Genomic DNA, 17,984 nt, shown 5'->3' with positions numbered 1-17,984 from the left:
AATTAAAATGAGATGGTGTCCTCTCTCCGAAAAATCTTCAACATGACACATAGTTCAAGTTGCACTAGAAGATCTATATTCTTCAACAAATTTCTTCACTTCTTCTGGAGTGTTGAAAAATTGCTGACTGTTGTCGTTCAGCGTAATTCTAAGCTTCGCTGGATACATTAAAGCTTGTTTAAGTCCAATCGAGTGGATCTCTGCCATCACTGGTTTAAAAGCGATTCTCGATCTCATTACATCTTATGAATAATCTTCAACAATTCGAAATGTGTTAGTGTTGTAAGAAATCATACCTTTTTTACGAGCTAATCGAATTAAAAGCTCTTTCTCCCGAGGATAATGAAGGCGAACAATCACCGCTCGTGATTTACCAGACAGAGCCGAAAATCTCGCAACTCTGTGAGCGCGGTCGATAACAGGTTTAGATTGCAAACCTTCAGCACTGAAAGTTTCCCATAGTAATTTAGAGAAAAATTCAGTTAAATCACCGGACTCGACTTTTTCGGGAAACCCGATGATACGCAAATTCTGTCTGCGAGATCGATTTTCGAGATCAGAAATTTTAAACTTATACTGATCCATAGTTTTAGCATTCGACTCTACCTTCTTCTCCAGCGCTTCAATTGTACGTACTTTTTCACAAATTGATTTTTCAAGAGTCGCGATTTTATCTTCATGCCGCTGAATGTCTGATGCCTGCGATTGAAGCTTAGTTTCAAGCGATCTATCAACTTCTTCAAGTTCAGATATTTTCCTGGTAAGCTTATTTTCCAAACTTGTCAGTCTACTTCCCAATTTACCATCTAATCTGCCTTCCAGACCCACAAGTTTAGCATCCAATTTAATGTTCAAAAGACTAGAAATTGCGTCGATGGATAAAGGATCCTTAGATGATTTCTTGCTTGTAGCCATTTTAAGTTTGACAAGATTAGATCAAATATTGTTTTAGGAAGAAAAAAAAGTTAATCGAAAGTGTCAACCCATGTGATTAAATTCGAAAAGATTTGATTAAAGGGTGATTATAGTTGAAAAAATGAAGAGCGCCTAAAAGGCAGATGTTTATGTCGCCATCTTGAAACTCCACCCCGAAAATATTTTTTTCAATAAGCCTTACATGTTACATGTCATTTCTGTTAAGTGATGGACATGAGTAGTGCGCAGGTGCACGTAGGTTCTCAAAATAAAAAACGCGCTCCGCATACTGGCGCGCTCTCATTGTTCTGTCATTGTGCGGGTCGTTGTTGAGTTTTGGCACAGGGGACAATTGAATAAGAAGGAGCAGGACAAGTAGACCTGCATCTCCTACCGTTTTTGAAATAAAGACAGTCAGGAGGAGAGTGATGATGATAATATCTTGAAGGATAACAGAATTTTCAGTGCTTTAAAATAATAACTGTTACTATTTAAAAAAGCTGTATTTTATTCATTTAATTTTCAGTGTTTTAAAAGTCATTTCAATAAATAGCTAAATACCATGGGACTTCAAAGACAGATATTTTGTTGTAATGCATTTGTTCATTTTCAATTGAAATTAAAGCACATGTTTTCTACATATCCCATGATATTTTATTTTCTCTTATGAGGTGTATTACCAAAACACTCCATCCATCTGCACCTGGTCCGGCCCCCCATCAAATTTTAGAACACTTTGTGGCCCTCAAGTCAAAAAGTTTGCCCACCCCTAGCCTAAGCCCACAAAACAAAGGTGACAAACAGTTCTAAACAATGCATCACAATGAAAACATACCAACAAAAGCATTTGCCAAATTAAGCACACTCAAAACAAAGTTCGTTGGCAAAGACACTAGTTATTCAATGGTCACAAACATAATTTCTAAATCAGCAAAGTTCAACAACAAATCAAAATTGCAAACTAGCTGAAGAGAGTTAACAAAATCATAATACAAAACCAATAATCATCATCAGGTAAAAAAGTTAGAGAATAAATTCACATTTTATATTATCACCCCTTACCTGCTTGTGTTTCATCAGTAATTTCTTATCTGAAAGCTTTTTAGCTGCCTCTGCAGATTTTGCTGTTAATGGCACTTTATACTTGGCTGCTGGTTTGGTGATTTTCTGTGCTGGTCCAACAGATCCTGAGACTGGGCCTGGTCTTTTTACTGGCAAGGCAAGGAAAATCAGTGGCTAATTTTCTGCAAAACCCATAAACTTCAAGTTTAACCTCTAAAATTATATTAACCAGAGGTTGCTGAATCTGTGGAATTCATTGCCACGGATGACTATTGAAGCCAAATCATCAGGTATATTCAAAGCAGAAGCTTACAGGTTCTTCATTAGTCAGGGTTTCAAAGGTTAGTGGAAGAAGGCAGGAGAATGGGGTTGAGAGGGATAATAAATCAGTCACTATGGAATGGCGGAGCAAACTTAATGGGCTGAGTGGCCTAATCCTGCTCCTATGACTTATGGTCTTATGCTCTTTAACCATTTGGGAATCTATAAGCACATTTCCAGCAATGTTAATAACATTTTGTATCCCTGAGTTCAACTCGTATGTCCTTGTATGGTTAATTTGAGCAGAGTTTGTTTTCTTCACATTAGACATTCTGCAGATGCTGGAAATCCAGAGTAACACACACAAGATGCTGAAGGAACAGGGGGTCAGGGAGCAGGGGTCAGTTTCAGACAGTCCTGCTGAAGGGACTTGGTCTGAGACAGCGACTCTATTCCTTTCCGCAGATGTTGCCTGACCTGCTGAGTTCTTCCAACATTTTGCTCCTTTCCTTAACTAATATTGTTGCATCCTGTTTTTTTTGAAATATTCTCTTCTACTTCTCAGGAAATTCTGTAACTAGTAATGCATAGATGTTATTCATGCTCATCACGTTTCGAGGGTTTTCAAGATGGCGGCGCAGTGCAAGGTCTGCTTTGCTGAACTCAGCACCACAACATAGGTTTATATGCGAAATTATCTGTTTCAGCTATTTTTTGTTTAAGTGCCCAAGTGTCAGATTTAATAACATGAACATTGATGAGTATTTTTTGAGCTGTTCCAACACCACGCCACCGAAAAGTACTAAAAAGATGACCAAGATGGACTGTACAGAGCAGTTGCCCGGGGCTGGAACACGCTGGACCCTGCTTTTCGTCAAATAATTCAATAAGTTACGGAGAACGTATCCAAAATGATGGACGAGAAGCTGGGTCCACTCTCTAACACTCCAAAGCCACACATTGGAGCTTAAAAATCTTGATACAGGAATGACCGAGGCTGAGGGCCAAGTCTCCGCGGTACAGACTGTAGTTGATCAGGCCCAAAGCCGCATCCAGGCGCTAGAAAAGCAAGTTCAAAGCCTGTCTGACTATACCAATGATCTTGAGAATAGAGGTAGGAGGAAGAACATAAGGATCATCTTTCTACCTGAAGGTACAGAAGGCAGTCAGCCAGCCAAGTTTTTTGAGGGAAGGCTGCCTAATTTCCTTGATTTGGAAACCAAGGCTGGACACATTAAAGTGGAAAGAGCTCACTGTCCGCTGGCTCCAAAGCAAAGCCCAGACCAATGCTCTTGACCCACCCTCATCCGGTTCCATAATTTCGGTGATAAGCAAAGAGTGATGGAGGCTTCGAGACACCACGGGACTGATACCCAGGCTTTAATACACGAGGGATCCAGGCTTATGTTTTTTTAAGATTTCTCAGCTGCTGTTGTTCAGAAGTGCAAAGGATTAGACCAGGTGAAGAAACGGCTGAGAGAATCCGGAATCCAGTACTTTATGCTATACCCAGCGGCATAGCATAAAAATCACCTACAACAGGACCACCAAGATATTTGATTCTCCTGACAAAGCTAAAACCTTTGTGGACACATTGGGCTAAAGAATGTATATATTGTGTAGCCCTGGTCATGGACAATAACATGCTTGATGGTCACTTTATTTCACCTTTTCATTACTTGACGGCAAGACATATTATAGGATGGGTAATTGTTTTGATTAATATAGTTTCATTATTCATTTAAGTTAGCGGTGCTGCTCCAGCCTGAAGTTTAAACATGATGGTAACAAATTGGTGGATTGATAAATTATGCCTCGTTTTCATTTTTGAATATGTCAAATGCTATATTGGCAGTGGGGCAGAGTATGGGGCGCTGGAAGGTTCAGATATCCCCTTAAGTGTGGGGTAAGTCCTTTTGTTCAGCGCTGTTGGCTTTTTGTTCTTTTTTGTGTTTTTTTTCTTCACATTGCTGCTCTGCTGCTTAAGTTGGGTTTCTTCTCCTCTGGAGTCAAGTCATTGTTATAAAGAGTTATGACCAGTAATAAATTAATTTGTGCACTTGGAACATTAAGGGGAGTCATTCACCAATCAAGGGAAAGAAAATCCTACTAAACCTGAAAAAGGAAAGGGTGGATGTGGCCTTATTGCAGGAGACACATTTAAATGATAAAGAACATCTAACACTGCAACAGAGTGGATTTGATCAAGTCTATTTTTCATCCTTTTATACCAGGAGTAGGGGGTGGCCATTTTAATTAGGAAGAACTTAACTTTTATTAGACTTCATTAAGGATAAGTATGGGAGATTTGTGATTGTTAAGGCTTCAATATATGGAGAGGAATATGATACTCTTAATGTTTATTGCCCTCCAGCTGATCCTCTCAAATTCCCAACAGATGTTTTTTCCAAACTTACAAGCTTTTCAATACAAAACATTATTGTAGGTGGGAATTTTAATTGTCTCATGGACCCATTGATGGACAGAGTGCCTAGTGCTCCCCCATTGCTCTCTTCACAGTCCAAACAGCTCATGGGCTTATGTGGAGAACTAGGAATTGTGGATATCTGGAGGTTGTTACATCCCCCAAAGACTTCACACTTATTTCTAATCCACACAAGTGTTACACCAGAATTTACCTTTTTCTAACCCCCAAAACGCTCTTAGACTTAGTTGTATCCTGAACAATTGGAAATATTGTTATTTCTGACTGTGCAGCATTATGCTTAAATATTAAGTCCAAAGATAACTCAGCACAGTCTAGACATTGGAGGCTGATTCCTTTTATTCTAAAAGATAATAAGTTTATAGACTACTTCCAAATTCAAAACTTTCCTATCTATTAATTCCAAATCAGCAAGTAGTCCATCGATGCTCTGGGAAACCGCTAAGGCCTATGCAAGGGGATTAATTATCTCTTACTCTGCTAGTAAGAAGTGACAAGCTGCAGAACAGTAGCGCCTAGTGGAAGCAAGGCTTGCGGCAGCTGAAAAAGATCATATTACTAAGCCTTCTGCAGCCAAGTTACAGAAGATCATAGTCCTAAGCTGTACACTAAACTTATTTACACAAGCAGCCAAAAGAAAATTGACATTTGTTAAACAAAGATTGTTTGAACATAGTGAAAAAACAGCTGGGTATTTAGCTTATTTAGCTGGAAAGAAAAATGTCTCTCAGACTATTGCTTCAATTAGGGATGGGTCAGGAGCCCTCACTAGTAATTCTAAAATGATTAATGTCGTGTTTAAGAATTTTTATTCTAAATTGTATGAATCTGAGCAATGTAGTGATGGACAATCTAAGATGGAGTCCTTTTTCAGGAATTTAGATCTCCCAGGCATTTCTTCTGAACGCTGCAACCGCAAAGGAAACAGCATTATGAAGGCCCCCATACACCACTCATACAATCTCTTCTCCCTCCTGCTGTCTGGGAAAAGGCTCCAAAGCATTTGGGCTCTCACGACCAGACTATGTAACAGTTTCTTCCTCCAAGCTATCAGACTTCTCAATACCCGAAGCCTGGACTGACACCTTGCCCTACTGTCCTGTTTATTATTTATTGTAATGCCTGCACTGTTTTTGAGCACTTTATGCAGTCCAGTGTAGGTCTGTAGTCTAGTATAGTTTTCTCTGTTTTTTTTTATTATGTAGTTCAGTCTCGTTTTTTGTACTGTGTCATGTAAACCATGGTCCTGAAAAACATTGTCTCGTTTTTACTATGCACTGTACCAGCAGTTATGATCGAAATGACAATAAAAGTTGACTTGACTTGACTTGACTTGAACAAGAGTCCCTCCTCAATGCTCCATTATCCATACATGAGATACAGGAAGCTGTGAGACAGCTCCAAAGTTGGAAAGCCCCTGGTCCTGATGGACTCACTAGTGAATTCTATAAAGAGTTCACAGGGTTATTATCAGAGCCTATGCTAAACACATTCAATCATGCATTTAACTCTGGTCTCCTCCTATCATCACTGAGAGAAGCTAATAGCTCCCTAATTTTTAAAAAAGTAAAGAGCCCTGAAGACTGTGCCTCCTACAGGCCTATTTCATTGTTAAATGTTGACTTTAAAAATATTATCTAAAACCTAAGCATTGCAATTAGAAACTTTTATCATAAAAGAGGTTCAAATGGGTTTTGTAAAAGGCCATAGATCACTGAACAATATCATAAGATTACTTAATGTGATTCAGCCATGACAGCAACAGGCAGTGGACAGCTCAGTGGTTTCCTTAGATGCAGAAAAGGCCTTTGATCGTGTTGAATGGCCATATCTTTTTTTCCACTTTAGAACAATTTGGTTTGGGCAATAATTTTATTAAGTGGGTGAAAGTTCTTTACAATAACCCTCTGGCTGCGATTCTTACTAATGGTATTAGGTCAGATAATTTTAGAATTCTGAGGGGCAGCCAGCAGGGCTGCCCTTTATCACCATGACTTTTCACACTAGTGATCGAGCCATTGGCAGAGGCTATTCGGCGAGACCCCAAAATATCTGCTCCAGACATGGGACTAAAGTCACATAGAATTACACTGTATGCAGATAATGGTCTAATATTCTTATCAAACCCTGCTATGACAGTGCATCACTTTTTACGTCGACAGCGCTTCTCCCTATAGATGCTGTCTGGCCTGCTGTGTTCCACCAGCATTTTGTGTCTGTTGTCATTTAGCACCTTTACAGGTTATAAAATCAATTTTACTAAACCAGAGGCTATGCCTCTGGGGAACCTGCAGCAGGTACCTGACACCCAGGGTGTTTTTCCCTTTAAATGGTCACAGATAGGTTTTGTTTACCTAGGCATATTCATCACACCTACGTTTGATCAATTGTTCAAAGCTAACTTCACACAGTTATTTGACAAAATCAAACAGGTTCTTGAGCAATGCAGCACTCTTCCCATTTCTTGGCTTCCCATTTCTTGGCTGAATATCCTTGCTCAAAATGAACATTCTTCCTCGTCTGCTCTACCCAATACGAATGATTCCAGTCATTTTCACCCAACAAACACTTAAAAAAAAATAAATGGCTGGTTTGGTTCTCTTATTTGGAACAAAAAAAAACCCTGTATTAAAATATCTAAGTTATAGCTTCCTAGTAGTCTGGCGGGTCTGGATTTTCCAGACATCAAAAAATATCAATTACTTTCCTTTTTATCCTATGTGGTTGACTGGGTTTGCAGGGATCCCTCCTCAATTTGGATGGACATTGAAACCTCACAAACAAAATGCCCTCTTATTAATTTGTTTTTCCTCAATAAAATTAAATTAGTTAAGGGATTAGATTAGATTCAACTTTATTGTCATTGTGTTGAGTACAGATACAAAGCCAAATGAAATGCAGTTAGCATCTAACCAGAAATGCAAAGATATAGTGCTTACAAAATGACTGCAAATAAAAAGTGCTGCAGCACACAAATATGAAAGTACTGGGACAGTACAATATGGGTGCAATACTGCTTACAGCTGTGATGTGAGGTTCAGCAGGGTCACAGCCTCAGGGAAGAAGCTCTTCCTGTGCCTGCAGGTGCAGAAGCGGGGGCTCCTGTAGCGCCTACCGGATAGGAGGAGAGTAAAAAGTCCATGGTTAGGGTGAGATGCATCCTTGATAATGCTTTTCGCCCTGCCCAGGCAGCAGATGTTCTCAACGGTGGGCAATTGGGTGCCGATAATCTGCTGGGCAGTTTTCACCAGATGCTGGAGTGCTTTGTGAGTCCAATATGGGACAGTTGCCATACCACACTGAGATGCAGTTGGTGAGTATGCTCTCAATGGTACAGCGTTATAAGTCTGTCAGTATCCTGGGACAGAGGTGAGCTTTCTTGATGCTCTGCAGGAAATAAAGGTGCTGTTGCGCCTTTTTGATCAGGATGGAGGAGTTCAGGGACTAGGTGAGATCCTCAGAAATGTGGACACCAGGAATTTGAAGCTTGATACACGCTCAACCACAGCTCCATTAATGTAGATGGGGACGTGAGTGTGGCTCCTAGCATGCCTGAAGTCCACAATGATCTATTTGGTTTTCTGGGTGTAAAGGGCCAGGTTGTTGTCGGCGCACCATGTGGCCAAGTACTGGACCTTGTCCCTGTAGGCTGTCTCATCATCCCCTCTGATCAGGCCAATCACCGTGGTGTCGTCTGCAAACTCGATTATGGAGTCAGACCCATGTACAGGTACGCAGTCATAGGTGAAAAGGGAGTACAGAAGAGGGCTCAGCACAAAGCCTTCAGGCACGCTGGTTTTCAGGGTGAGAATGGAGGAGGAGAGGTTGTCTAACTTAACAGATTGGGATCTGTTAATCAGAAAGTCCAAGGTCCAATTGCAGAGGGATGAGCTGATACCAAGCAGGCGAAGTTTGGCGATCAGCTTGGAGGGGGTCACAGTATTGAATGCCGAACTAAAGTCAATGAACAGCATTCTGACGTAAGAGTTGGGGTTGTCCAGGTGGGTCAGGGCAGAGTGAAGTGCTGTGGAGATGGCATCCTCTGTTGACCTGTTGGTGCGAGAGGCAAATTGATGGGGGTCCAGATTAGCAGGCAGACAGGATTTCAGATATGCAATAATGGGGGTGAGTGCAACTGGGCAGAAGTCATTCAGGTCTGTGGCAGTGGAATGCTTCGGCACTGGCACAGTGGTGGTGATCTTGAATCTTGTGGGGACAACTGCCTGGGCCGGGGACAGATTGAAAATGTCCGTGAAGACCCCGGCCAACTGCCCTGCACAGACACTGAGCACACGGCCAAGTATTCCATCCTGCCCAGCTGGCTTTCGTACATTCACCCTGCTCAGGGTGGCGCAAACATCGGAGGTGGAAAGTGAGAGAGGCAGTTCAGCAGGTGGGAGATCCGCTTTGAGGCTGACCTCCTTGTTCTCTCGGTCAAAGCGAGCGTAGATGTAATTGAGCTTATCAGGGAGGGAAGCAGAGCTGGAAGGGGGCACAGTACTAGGTGGTTTGAAGTCTGTAATCACCTGTATGCCATGCCACATGAGCCGGGGGTCCGAGGAGTTGAAATTCTCCTCAATTCTCTGTTTGTATGCGTTTAGCCTGAGAGATTTCCCTCCTCAGGTTGGCCCTGGCTGAGCTGTAAGTCTGCCAGTCTCCAGACCTGAAGGCTGAATCTCTGGTTTTGAGCAGGAGGCGAACCTTTCTGTTCATCCATGGTTTCTGATTGGGGAAAACTTATTTGTTTTCGTGATGTCACTCTTATGTACAGACTTGTTGATGTGCTCAAGGACAGAGTTGGTGTACAAGTCCATGTCGATCTGAGAGTCTGTGGTGGCATGGGCAGCAAACGGGCTCCAGACTGTGTGCTGGAATTGGTGCTGAAGAGCAGAGTCAGCACCCTCCAGCCAGATCTTAATAGTCTTCATTGTGGGTTTCACACGTTTAATGACCGGGCTGTACTTGGGAAGCAGAAACAATGAAAGATGGTCAGACTGTCCGAGGTGGGGGAGGGTAGTGGCTTTGTAAACATCAGGCACATTTGTGTCACAATCCAATAATAATTAACACAATCAGGGCTTGGAGGGCAGTGCGACAAGTTGAGAACAACACAGCGAAAATATCACCCTTCACTCCAACAACTGGCAGTCCAGATTTTCAGCCTGGCATATTGGATCCTGGATTTAAACTTCGGATTTCTAAGGGTATTTTCTATCTTGGAGACTTGTTTGATGAAGGAACAGAAGTACAGAATAGCACAGAAGTTCAACACACCCAGCAAGGATCTTTTTCGTTTCTTTTAGATAAGAGATAGTAAATAGAAAGAATCATCATTGTTAACTGATTTCTATAGTTCTGACATAGAAAAGAGGCTGTTTCATTCTCAGGGTGAAGGTCCATCAGTACTTTTTACAGCATCCTGAGGGAATGTTCTTGTGGAGAGGCTGAGCAGCTGGGAATGGTCTGGGAGAGAGAGCTGGGAGTAGAAATTACAGCTGAAACATGGGAAGACATCTGTGATAATGCAAAGAAAATTTCAGTTTGTAATAGAACTAAAGCATTGCGACTCAAAATTCTGCATAGAGCCCATCTGACTCCAGATCGTCTCTCAAAACTTAAGACAGGGGTTTCTCCAAAGTGTTCTAAATGTAAAGGAAATACTGGAACTCTCACCCACTGTTCTTGGACTTGTCCCAAACTTCAGGCATACTGGCGTGATATTTTGGGTGAAATGGAAAAGATTCTGAAGATGGAGTTTGAACTAGACCCGGTATCTTTTCTCTTGGGCCTACCCAGAAGTCGTATTATTAATGCACATCAGAAAAAACTTTTTAACATCCTAACTTTTTGTGCAAGGAAGAACATTTTACTTTGTTGGACATCTGATAAGGCCCCTGGACTTTCTGGTTGGCGTAAATTAATCATGGAATACATTCCTTTGGACTTTTTAAAACATGTATGGTACACTCAAAAACAAATAGTTTTCATAAAACACGGCAACCTTTTCTGCAATATGTAAATGTAAACCTGTCTGCTATACTAATAAGAGCTTTTGTATAGGATGTGGTGGTGATGTCTACACTTTGATGGAAGTGTTCTGATAGCTGATATCTGTGAGGGGAAGAAATGTAAATGTACTTGGAAATTGAAAGTTTTGTTATGCTGATGAGCAAAAAAAATCTTGTTTCAGTAACAGTCACAACATTACACTTTCACATGCCTAACTCAGCTCATCGCCAAGATTCACTGCACTTAAGCATGCACAATTGAGGAAACCAAACTTGTTTCCTTTTATCCATCATAGTCTCCCCTGTAAACATAGTCATCCCTCAGTTTACTGAAACTTAATTTTGGTTCTCTTCCTTCTTTCTCACCCACTACTAAACTGTAATGTAGAATAAATACCCCTAATGACTTTAATGCATTGAAGTGTTTCTATTGAAGGGATTTGGCATCCATGAAACATTCTGAAAGGGTGCAAAGGTTATCAAGAACCCTCATGCAATTTTCAATTTTTTTAATGTATTAAATAATGAAAAATCTTAGACATACTTCTTACCTGCTGTATTGACAACTGGTTTTGAAGCATGATTTTCAATTGCATGACCAAATTCTTCAATAATAAGCTAGAAGTAGAGGCAGATGTGGACAAATGATCAAATACTATCCCTCAAGTCATTATTCTTAGACTTAACCAACAATTATTTTTAAGAAATTCTACTGCTCAGCCATATCACTTCTCTTTCTTCAGTTAGAATTGTGTTGCATTTATACATCAAATTTAAAACAACATTAACATCCTGGAGTGTACATTAGGGCCAAGGTCAGATTCAGAAAAATGTTATGTCATAAAATACTATAATGATCAAAACAGTAGGTTTCAATGAAAGGTAAACAGAGTTAGAGATTTCTATTCTAGATTTAGAAATTTAGAGACTTTTTACAAAAATTTCAGAGTTTCAGAGTCTGGAGAGCGAGTGTAATTAGGAACAGTCAGGAAAGATAGCAAAGGGAGTCACACCTGAGTAGGCAGCAAGAAGGGTACATGAAGGCACTGCATTTAATGTCACCTATGTATACTTTGGTGAAAAAAAAACAGTAGAAACCTCTGGGTTTCCAGGGATTCAGGTAGTAGCAAATTGGATCCAAAATAGGATCAGGAAACAAAAGGCAAATGTTGACACATATTTTGTGACTGAAAAACGTGGTGGGAGGATTGTTCCTACATGTCTCACAACCCGGTTTGTTGCTTTGTGTCAAACTTATAATATAATTAAGGAGATATGACAAAAAAATCCAAATACAACTAAAAGCTATGTTATTGACAGTTAATAGGGACAGCCATAGTGCAGGAAGACTTAAATGATCTTCAAAAAATTGTACAGAAATAGTCACATAAATTCAGAAAAACAAAAAAATGTGACAACGGTAATATTGCTGTTATCACCCTAAACTCTTCCACACATTAACAAAAATCAAAATGGCATGAGTAATACAAATGTTTTTTTTATATAAATTTGGCCCAACTGGAAGTTTCCTTTCAGAAAGCTTCAAGATTACGAAGGAAACATCATGATACTTACATCAGGTGAAAGCAACTTGTCAATTCTTTTGGCAAGAAATGGTTTCTGCAGTAGAGATGTAACTGATGGTCTGTCCCTTGGGTTTCTCTTAAACAACTGTGACATTAAGTTTCGCAGATCATAAGAATAATGAGCAGAAACTGGTGGATAAGATCCACGGATGATCTTCAACACCAGGTTCTTCATGTTGCCAGCTTCAAACTACGTAAAAGAGAAAAGTGAACAAAGATGGCAAATGCATCACTTGATATACACAAATGCATCGCTATGTATAGAACAGTTACTTGTACATTGTGTTTCATAGGATTATTTTTATATTTATCATGTTTTTTGGAGTTTTATTGTGCTCTTTATGCTTTTTTTAAAAAAATGCTGCATCAGATCTGGAGTACCAATCATTTTGTTCTCATTTACACTTGTGTACTGAAGAAAGACAATAACCTTGAACATATTCTATTTATGCAGAAACCCTTATTTCAGCTCACTGCACAAAGATTTATTAAAACAAAATCCCACTCAATGCAAATATATAGGTAAATGCGAAGTTAACATGTATGCATTTACTAAATGAAACAAAGACATCTCTCCTACTGCCTTTTGAAGTTGGACATGTCGAGGAGCCCTGCCGGCAGCTGATGGAGTAACATAATTTTAGATTGCTCCTACCCAACTTACTTTATTGTCTCCAACCAGTTTTTTTTTTGAAACCTTATTATAATATTTTAATACTACTCTACTATGGCTGGGAAAAGAACAAAAGCTTTTGCAAAAGAAAGAGAAACAGAAGATGAATCCCCAGTCACTTTGGATTCCTTCAGTGACTTCCTTAAACTGCAAAAATCAGAATTTTCTGAGGAATTTCAACAACTTAATGGAAAATTTGATACAATCCAATAAACTTTAACTGAGCATGAGAACCGAATTCAGGAAAATACTGCAAAGCTGGTGTCACTTGAAGAGGATGTTGAAGATACAATTAAACTCTGCAAACTTATCCAATGAAAAAACGATGAAAAGGATTATCAGTTGAGAAAATAGAAACAGGAGAAATAACTTGCAAATTCTGGGTCTTGAAGAATCAATTGAAGGCGCTGACCCTACCAAGTACTTTGCAAACTTTCTGAAACAGTTATTCCGTTTTATTCACTTCTGAACCGAAGCTCGATCGAACACATCACTCGCCGACTTCGAAGCCATTGTTGTCGGCAGCGAGGCCCAGGTCAGTCATTCTAAGTTTTCATGAATTTTGTACTAAGGACCTTTTAATTCATCATACCCATCGACTAAGGATGATCGATTTCCATGGTTACAAGGTCAGATTTGTGGAACACTTTTCGCCTGAAGTTATGGCCGATCGCATGGAATATAAAGAAGTAATGTTGGATCTTTATAATAAAGGATTTAAACCATCCCTTCGGTTTCCCGCCCGTCTCAGTATTGTTTTGAAGAACGGGTGGCAAAGAAGAATAAAGTTGGTTGAAGACATAAACGAGTTTCTGAAGGCTTAAGTCTAAAACCTATATTTCATATTTGATCAATTTTTTTCTTCTGAGAATATGAATTTGAAATAAGGTTTCAATAAGGTTATGTTTTGGCTGTTCATATACTGTCTTTTGTTTTTTATTGATACTTGATTATATCCCTTTTTGAGGCTTAATTTTAATATAATTTTTTTCTTATTTGTTTAAACTGACCCTTTTATATTTTTGAATACTGAGTCATTTGTCTTTTCATGTTGTGTCTCAGTAGGAACATAATTTGACCTTGAAGGATCGGAGTTTCTGTCAACAGGATTTTTTGGGGAGGGAACTTAGTTCTTAGCTCACTGACTGTCTATTGGTCAGCCTTCTGGCTTTGGGTGGGGGAGGGACTAGGGCCTATTTCTTTCTGGGAGCTGTACTGGGTTGATTATATGATTGCCTGTTTGACTACCTTACCTTACAATTTGCTTTCCAGTTTTAATAACTTATGGCCAGATCTTTTAATTACATGATGATTTGTATTTAAAATGGTTCGAAATATTAACTTATTTAGTTTGAATGTGATAGGGCTGTATCACCCCATTAAATGGAACTAAGTGTTTGCTTATATTAAAAAATTAAAAGCACCCATTATTTTCTTACAAGAAACGCACATACGCAGCTGTGATAGCTTACGTTTTTTTTAAACTCGCTGGAAGGGTATACAATTCCATTCTTCATTTAATGCAAAATCACGAGGAGTTTTGATTTTTATAGATAATACTTTTCTTTGTTCAGCATAAAGTTGTTTTGGATCTTAATGGTCGATTTGTTATTGTATCAGGGAGTTTAGACAGTCAATTGATTGTTTTTGTTAATGCATATGCCCCCAACGTAGACGATCCAGGCTTTTTTGAACGTCTTTTTGTTTTTGCCAGATTTATGCACTTACTCTCTTATAATGGGAGGAGATTTTAACTGCTGGTTAGATCCAGTATTAGATCGCTCATCTGTCAAACCAGCCACACTTAATTTTGATAATCCAATCCTTTTTAACTAAATGTGGTACAGTAGATACCTGACATTTTCTTCATCCGATGGACAGGGAGTATATTTTTTTTCTCTCATGTCCATCATTCTTATACCAGGATTGATATTTTTTATTAAATTGACGGTCGAATGATTCAATTGATTCGATCAATGAAATATAAAGAGATTGCTATTTCTGACCACTCGCCTGTACTTCTATCTCTAAATCTTTCTGGTCCTATCCCTATGAGTAGACTTTGGCGCTTTAATTTAACTCTGCTATCCGACGAGGACTTCTAAAAATTTATGAAGAATCAAATTACTCTTCTTTTTGAAGAAAATACGTTGGAAGAGACATCTAGTCTTATTATATGGGATACTTTTAAAGGATATATCCAGGGTCCAATTATTTCTTATACTGCAAACATCATTAAAAAAAGCTAACAAAGAGAGAAACGAACTAGCTAATCAGTTAAAACAACTGGATTGTAAATATGCTTCGGTACCCGATCCTGAAACATATGAGATGTATTGAAACCAAAGCTAAATATGATCTCCTTTTAACATAACCAATTGAAAGCCAGCTTTTAAAAGATAGAAGTCAATTTTATATTCACAGAGATAAAACTGGTAAGCTACTGGCTAATCAATTGAAGTCATTTATAGACAAGCGGCAAATTAAAGAAATACATAAAATTAATGGGGATATGACAACTGACCACTTTGAAGTTAATGACACTTTTAGGGAATTTTATTACAAATTGTATAGCTCTGACTCTGTTAATGATAATATTGCAATGAATAATTTCTTAGATCAATTAAATATTCTGAATCTTTCGCTAGATGATCATAGGCATTGGATCAACCCACTTCCCAGGAGGAAATGGCTTAGGCTATTCAAGAATTGCATTCTGGGAAATCCACAGGACCTGATGGATTTAATGGAGAGTTTTATAAGGCTTTTTCCTCCTTGCTTATACCACACTTATGTTCTACCCTTACAGATTCCTTCAAGGTAGGAAGATTACCGCAGTCTTTTTACGAAGCTTCCATTTCACTTATTCTTGAAAAAAAGAATAATCCTACTGAATGCTCTTTGTATAGACCTATCTCTTTACTCAATTCTGATACTAAAATTTTATCTAAAGTGTTGGCTCACAGACTTGAAAATATTATATCTTCCATAGTATCAGATGATCAAACAGGATTTATTAAAAATCAATATTCCCATTTTAATATGCGGCATTTGTTAAATGTTATGCATTCGCCATCTAAGGAAATATCAGAATGTGTGATATCTTTGGATATGGAGAAGGCCTTTGACAGAGTTTAATGGAATTATCTTTTCACATCCTTAGAAAAATTTAATTTAGGACCTGTAGTCTCATGCAACGCACTACTAAAGAAACACATGGAGGCAGAGAGAGCCGAACTCTGAATGCCTTTACTGATTCAAGATTGTGCACTTAAAACTCCCCTCCCATGGGCCCCTGCGACCCACAGGGTGGACGTGACGTCAGACTGTCCCTGGAAGGTGTGCCCCGAACAGGTAGTTCCAAACACATTACCGTGTGTCTGCCCACAGCTCCCGATGGCGGTTCGAGTCCCACGTGTGCAGGCCCGCCCCAGAAACATCCATTGGGGGAGTGGAGCCCCAGTCTGTGTGGCTTGCCTGCGTGGCCGGCCTTGCCTCAGTGGCACGGTGCGGGTACCCTCACTGGTTGCTCAATGTCCAAGTGCGCCGGTTTGAAGCGTTCCACTGTAAAAGTCTCTTCCTGGCCACACACCTCCACGACACGCGTGGTTCCATTGTGTCAGATAACCTTGAAGGGTCCCTTGTATGGCTGCTGTAGAGGTGACCTGTGCATGCCCTGCGAATAAAAACATACTCACAGTCTCGAAGGTCTTTAGGGGTGAAGGATGGTGTGGGACCATGCGTGGAGGTCGGGACCGGTGGCAGGGTTCCTTACCTTGTCCCACAGCCTCATAAGCACCGCTGCTGGAGTTTCTTCCGAACCTCAGGCCTCTGGTACGAACTCGCCTGGGACTGTCAGGGGGGCACCGTAGACCAATTCCGCCGAGTTGTCCAGGTCCTCCTTGGGGGTTGAGCGGATGCCCAGTAGGACCCAGGGAAGCTCATCTGTCCAGTTGGATGCTGGTGGAATTGCTCTACCAAACCGTTAGACTGGGGATGGTATGCTGTGGTGTGATGTGGCTGGGTACCCAGGAGCTGCACCAGTGCTGTCCACAAACCAGACGTGAACTGCGCCCCTCTGTCGGAGGCCGAACCTGGCGATCCAGCTTGCAATGAGCATCCCGGCACAGGACTCAGTGGACGTGTCTGCGAGCTGTATGGCTTTCGGCCATCTGGCGAACCTGTCTATCATGGTAAAGATATACCTGGCGCCCCGGGAGACTGGCAGGGGGCCGACGGTGTTGGAGCCTCCTGTGAGTCGGCTGGAACTGCTGGAGGGGAGCCTTCACGTGTCGCTGGACTTCGGCGGTCTGGCAGTGTACGCAGGTCCTGGCCCAGTGTCCGACCTGTTTGCACAAACTGTGCCAGTTGAATCTGTCCGCTACCAGCTTGATGGACACCCGGATGGACGGGTGGACCAGGTCATGCAGCGTGTCGAACACCCAGCGCCTCCATGCTGCTGGTACCACAGATAGGGCTTTGCCGGTAGACACGTCGCACAGGAGTCGATCTGCTGCCGGGCCGATGGAGACGTCCTCCAACTGGAGCCCCGAAAAAGCGGTGCGGTAAGCCACGATCTCGGTGTCCGACCGTTGTGCTTCTGCCAGTGTTGCATAGTCTATTCCTGAGGATGATATGCCTACTGAGTGGAGGCAGGGGCGAGACAGTGTGTCAGTGACGACGCTGTTCCTCCCTGCGATGTGGCGGACGTCCGTGGTGAATTCTGAAATAAAGGACAGGTTCCTCTGCTGTTGAGCCAACCATGGGTCAGATACCTTGGCCAATGCGAAGGTGAGGGGCTTGTGGTCTGTACACACGGTGAACTCCCTTCCCTCGAGGAAGTACCGGAAATGCCGGACAGCCAGGCAGAGCGCTAGCAACTCTGTCGAAAGCACTGTACTTCACCTCTGGTGGCTGTAGGTGCCGACTGAAGAAAGCGAGTGGTCGCCACTGGTCCTCAACGAGCTGCTCCAGGTCTCTGCAGACTGCCGTGTTGGAAGCGTCGACTGTGGGTGCCATGGGTACATCGACTC

General features: G+C 41.0%; 1 protein-coding gene across 3 annotated transcripts in view; it reads right to left on the bottom strand.

The window, feature by feature from the left end:
• Nucleotides 1-17,984, bottom strand: part of nek1 (NIMA-related kinase 1) — a 173,904-nt gene that overhangs the window by 119,611 nt on the left and 36,309 nt on the right. For all 3 annotated transcript variants that reach the window (XM_059974106.1, XM_059974108.1, XM_059974107.1), the window contains exons 9-11: nt 12,268-12,468; nt 11,244-11,310; nt 1,978-2,126 (exon numbers count right to left, since the gene is read on the bottom strand). In XM_059974106.1, coding sequence (XP_059830089.1) covers nt 1,978-2,126; nt 11,244-11,310; nt 12,268-12,468 — 417 coding nt within the window. The remainder of the gene's footprint in view (nt 1-1,977; nt 2,127-11,243; nt 11,311-12,267; nt 12,469-17,984) is intronic.

Source organism: Hypanus sabinus, chromosome 7, assembly GCF_030144855.1.
Source record: "Hypanus sabinus isolate sHypSab1 chromosome 7, sHypSab1.hap1, whole genome shotgun sequence".
Classification (NCBI taxonomy): Eukaryota; Metazoa; Chordata; class Chondrichthyes; order Myliobatiformes; family Dasyatidae; genus Hypanus; species Hypanus sabinus.
The sequence above is the reverse complement of the archived record's forward strand: the minus strand, read 5'-3'. Positions and strand labels throughout refer to the sequence as shown.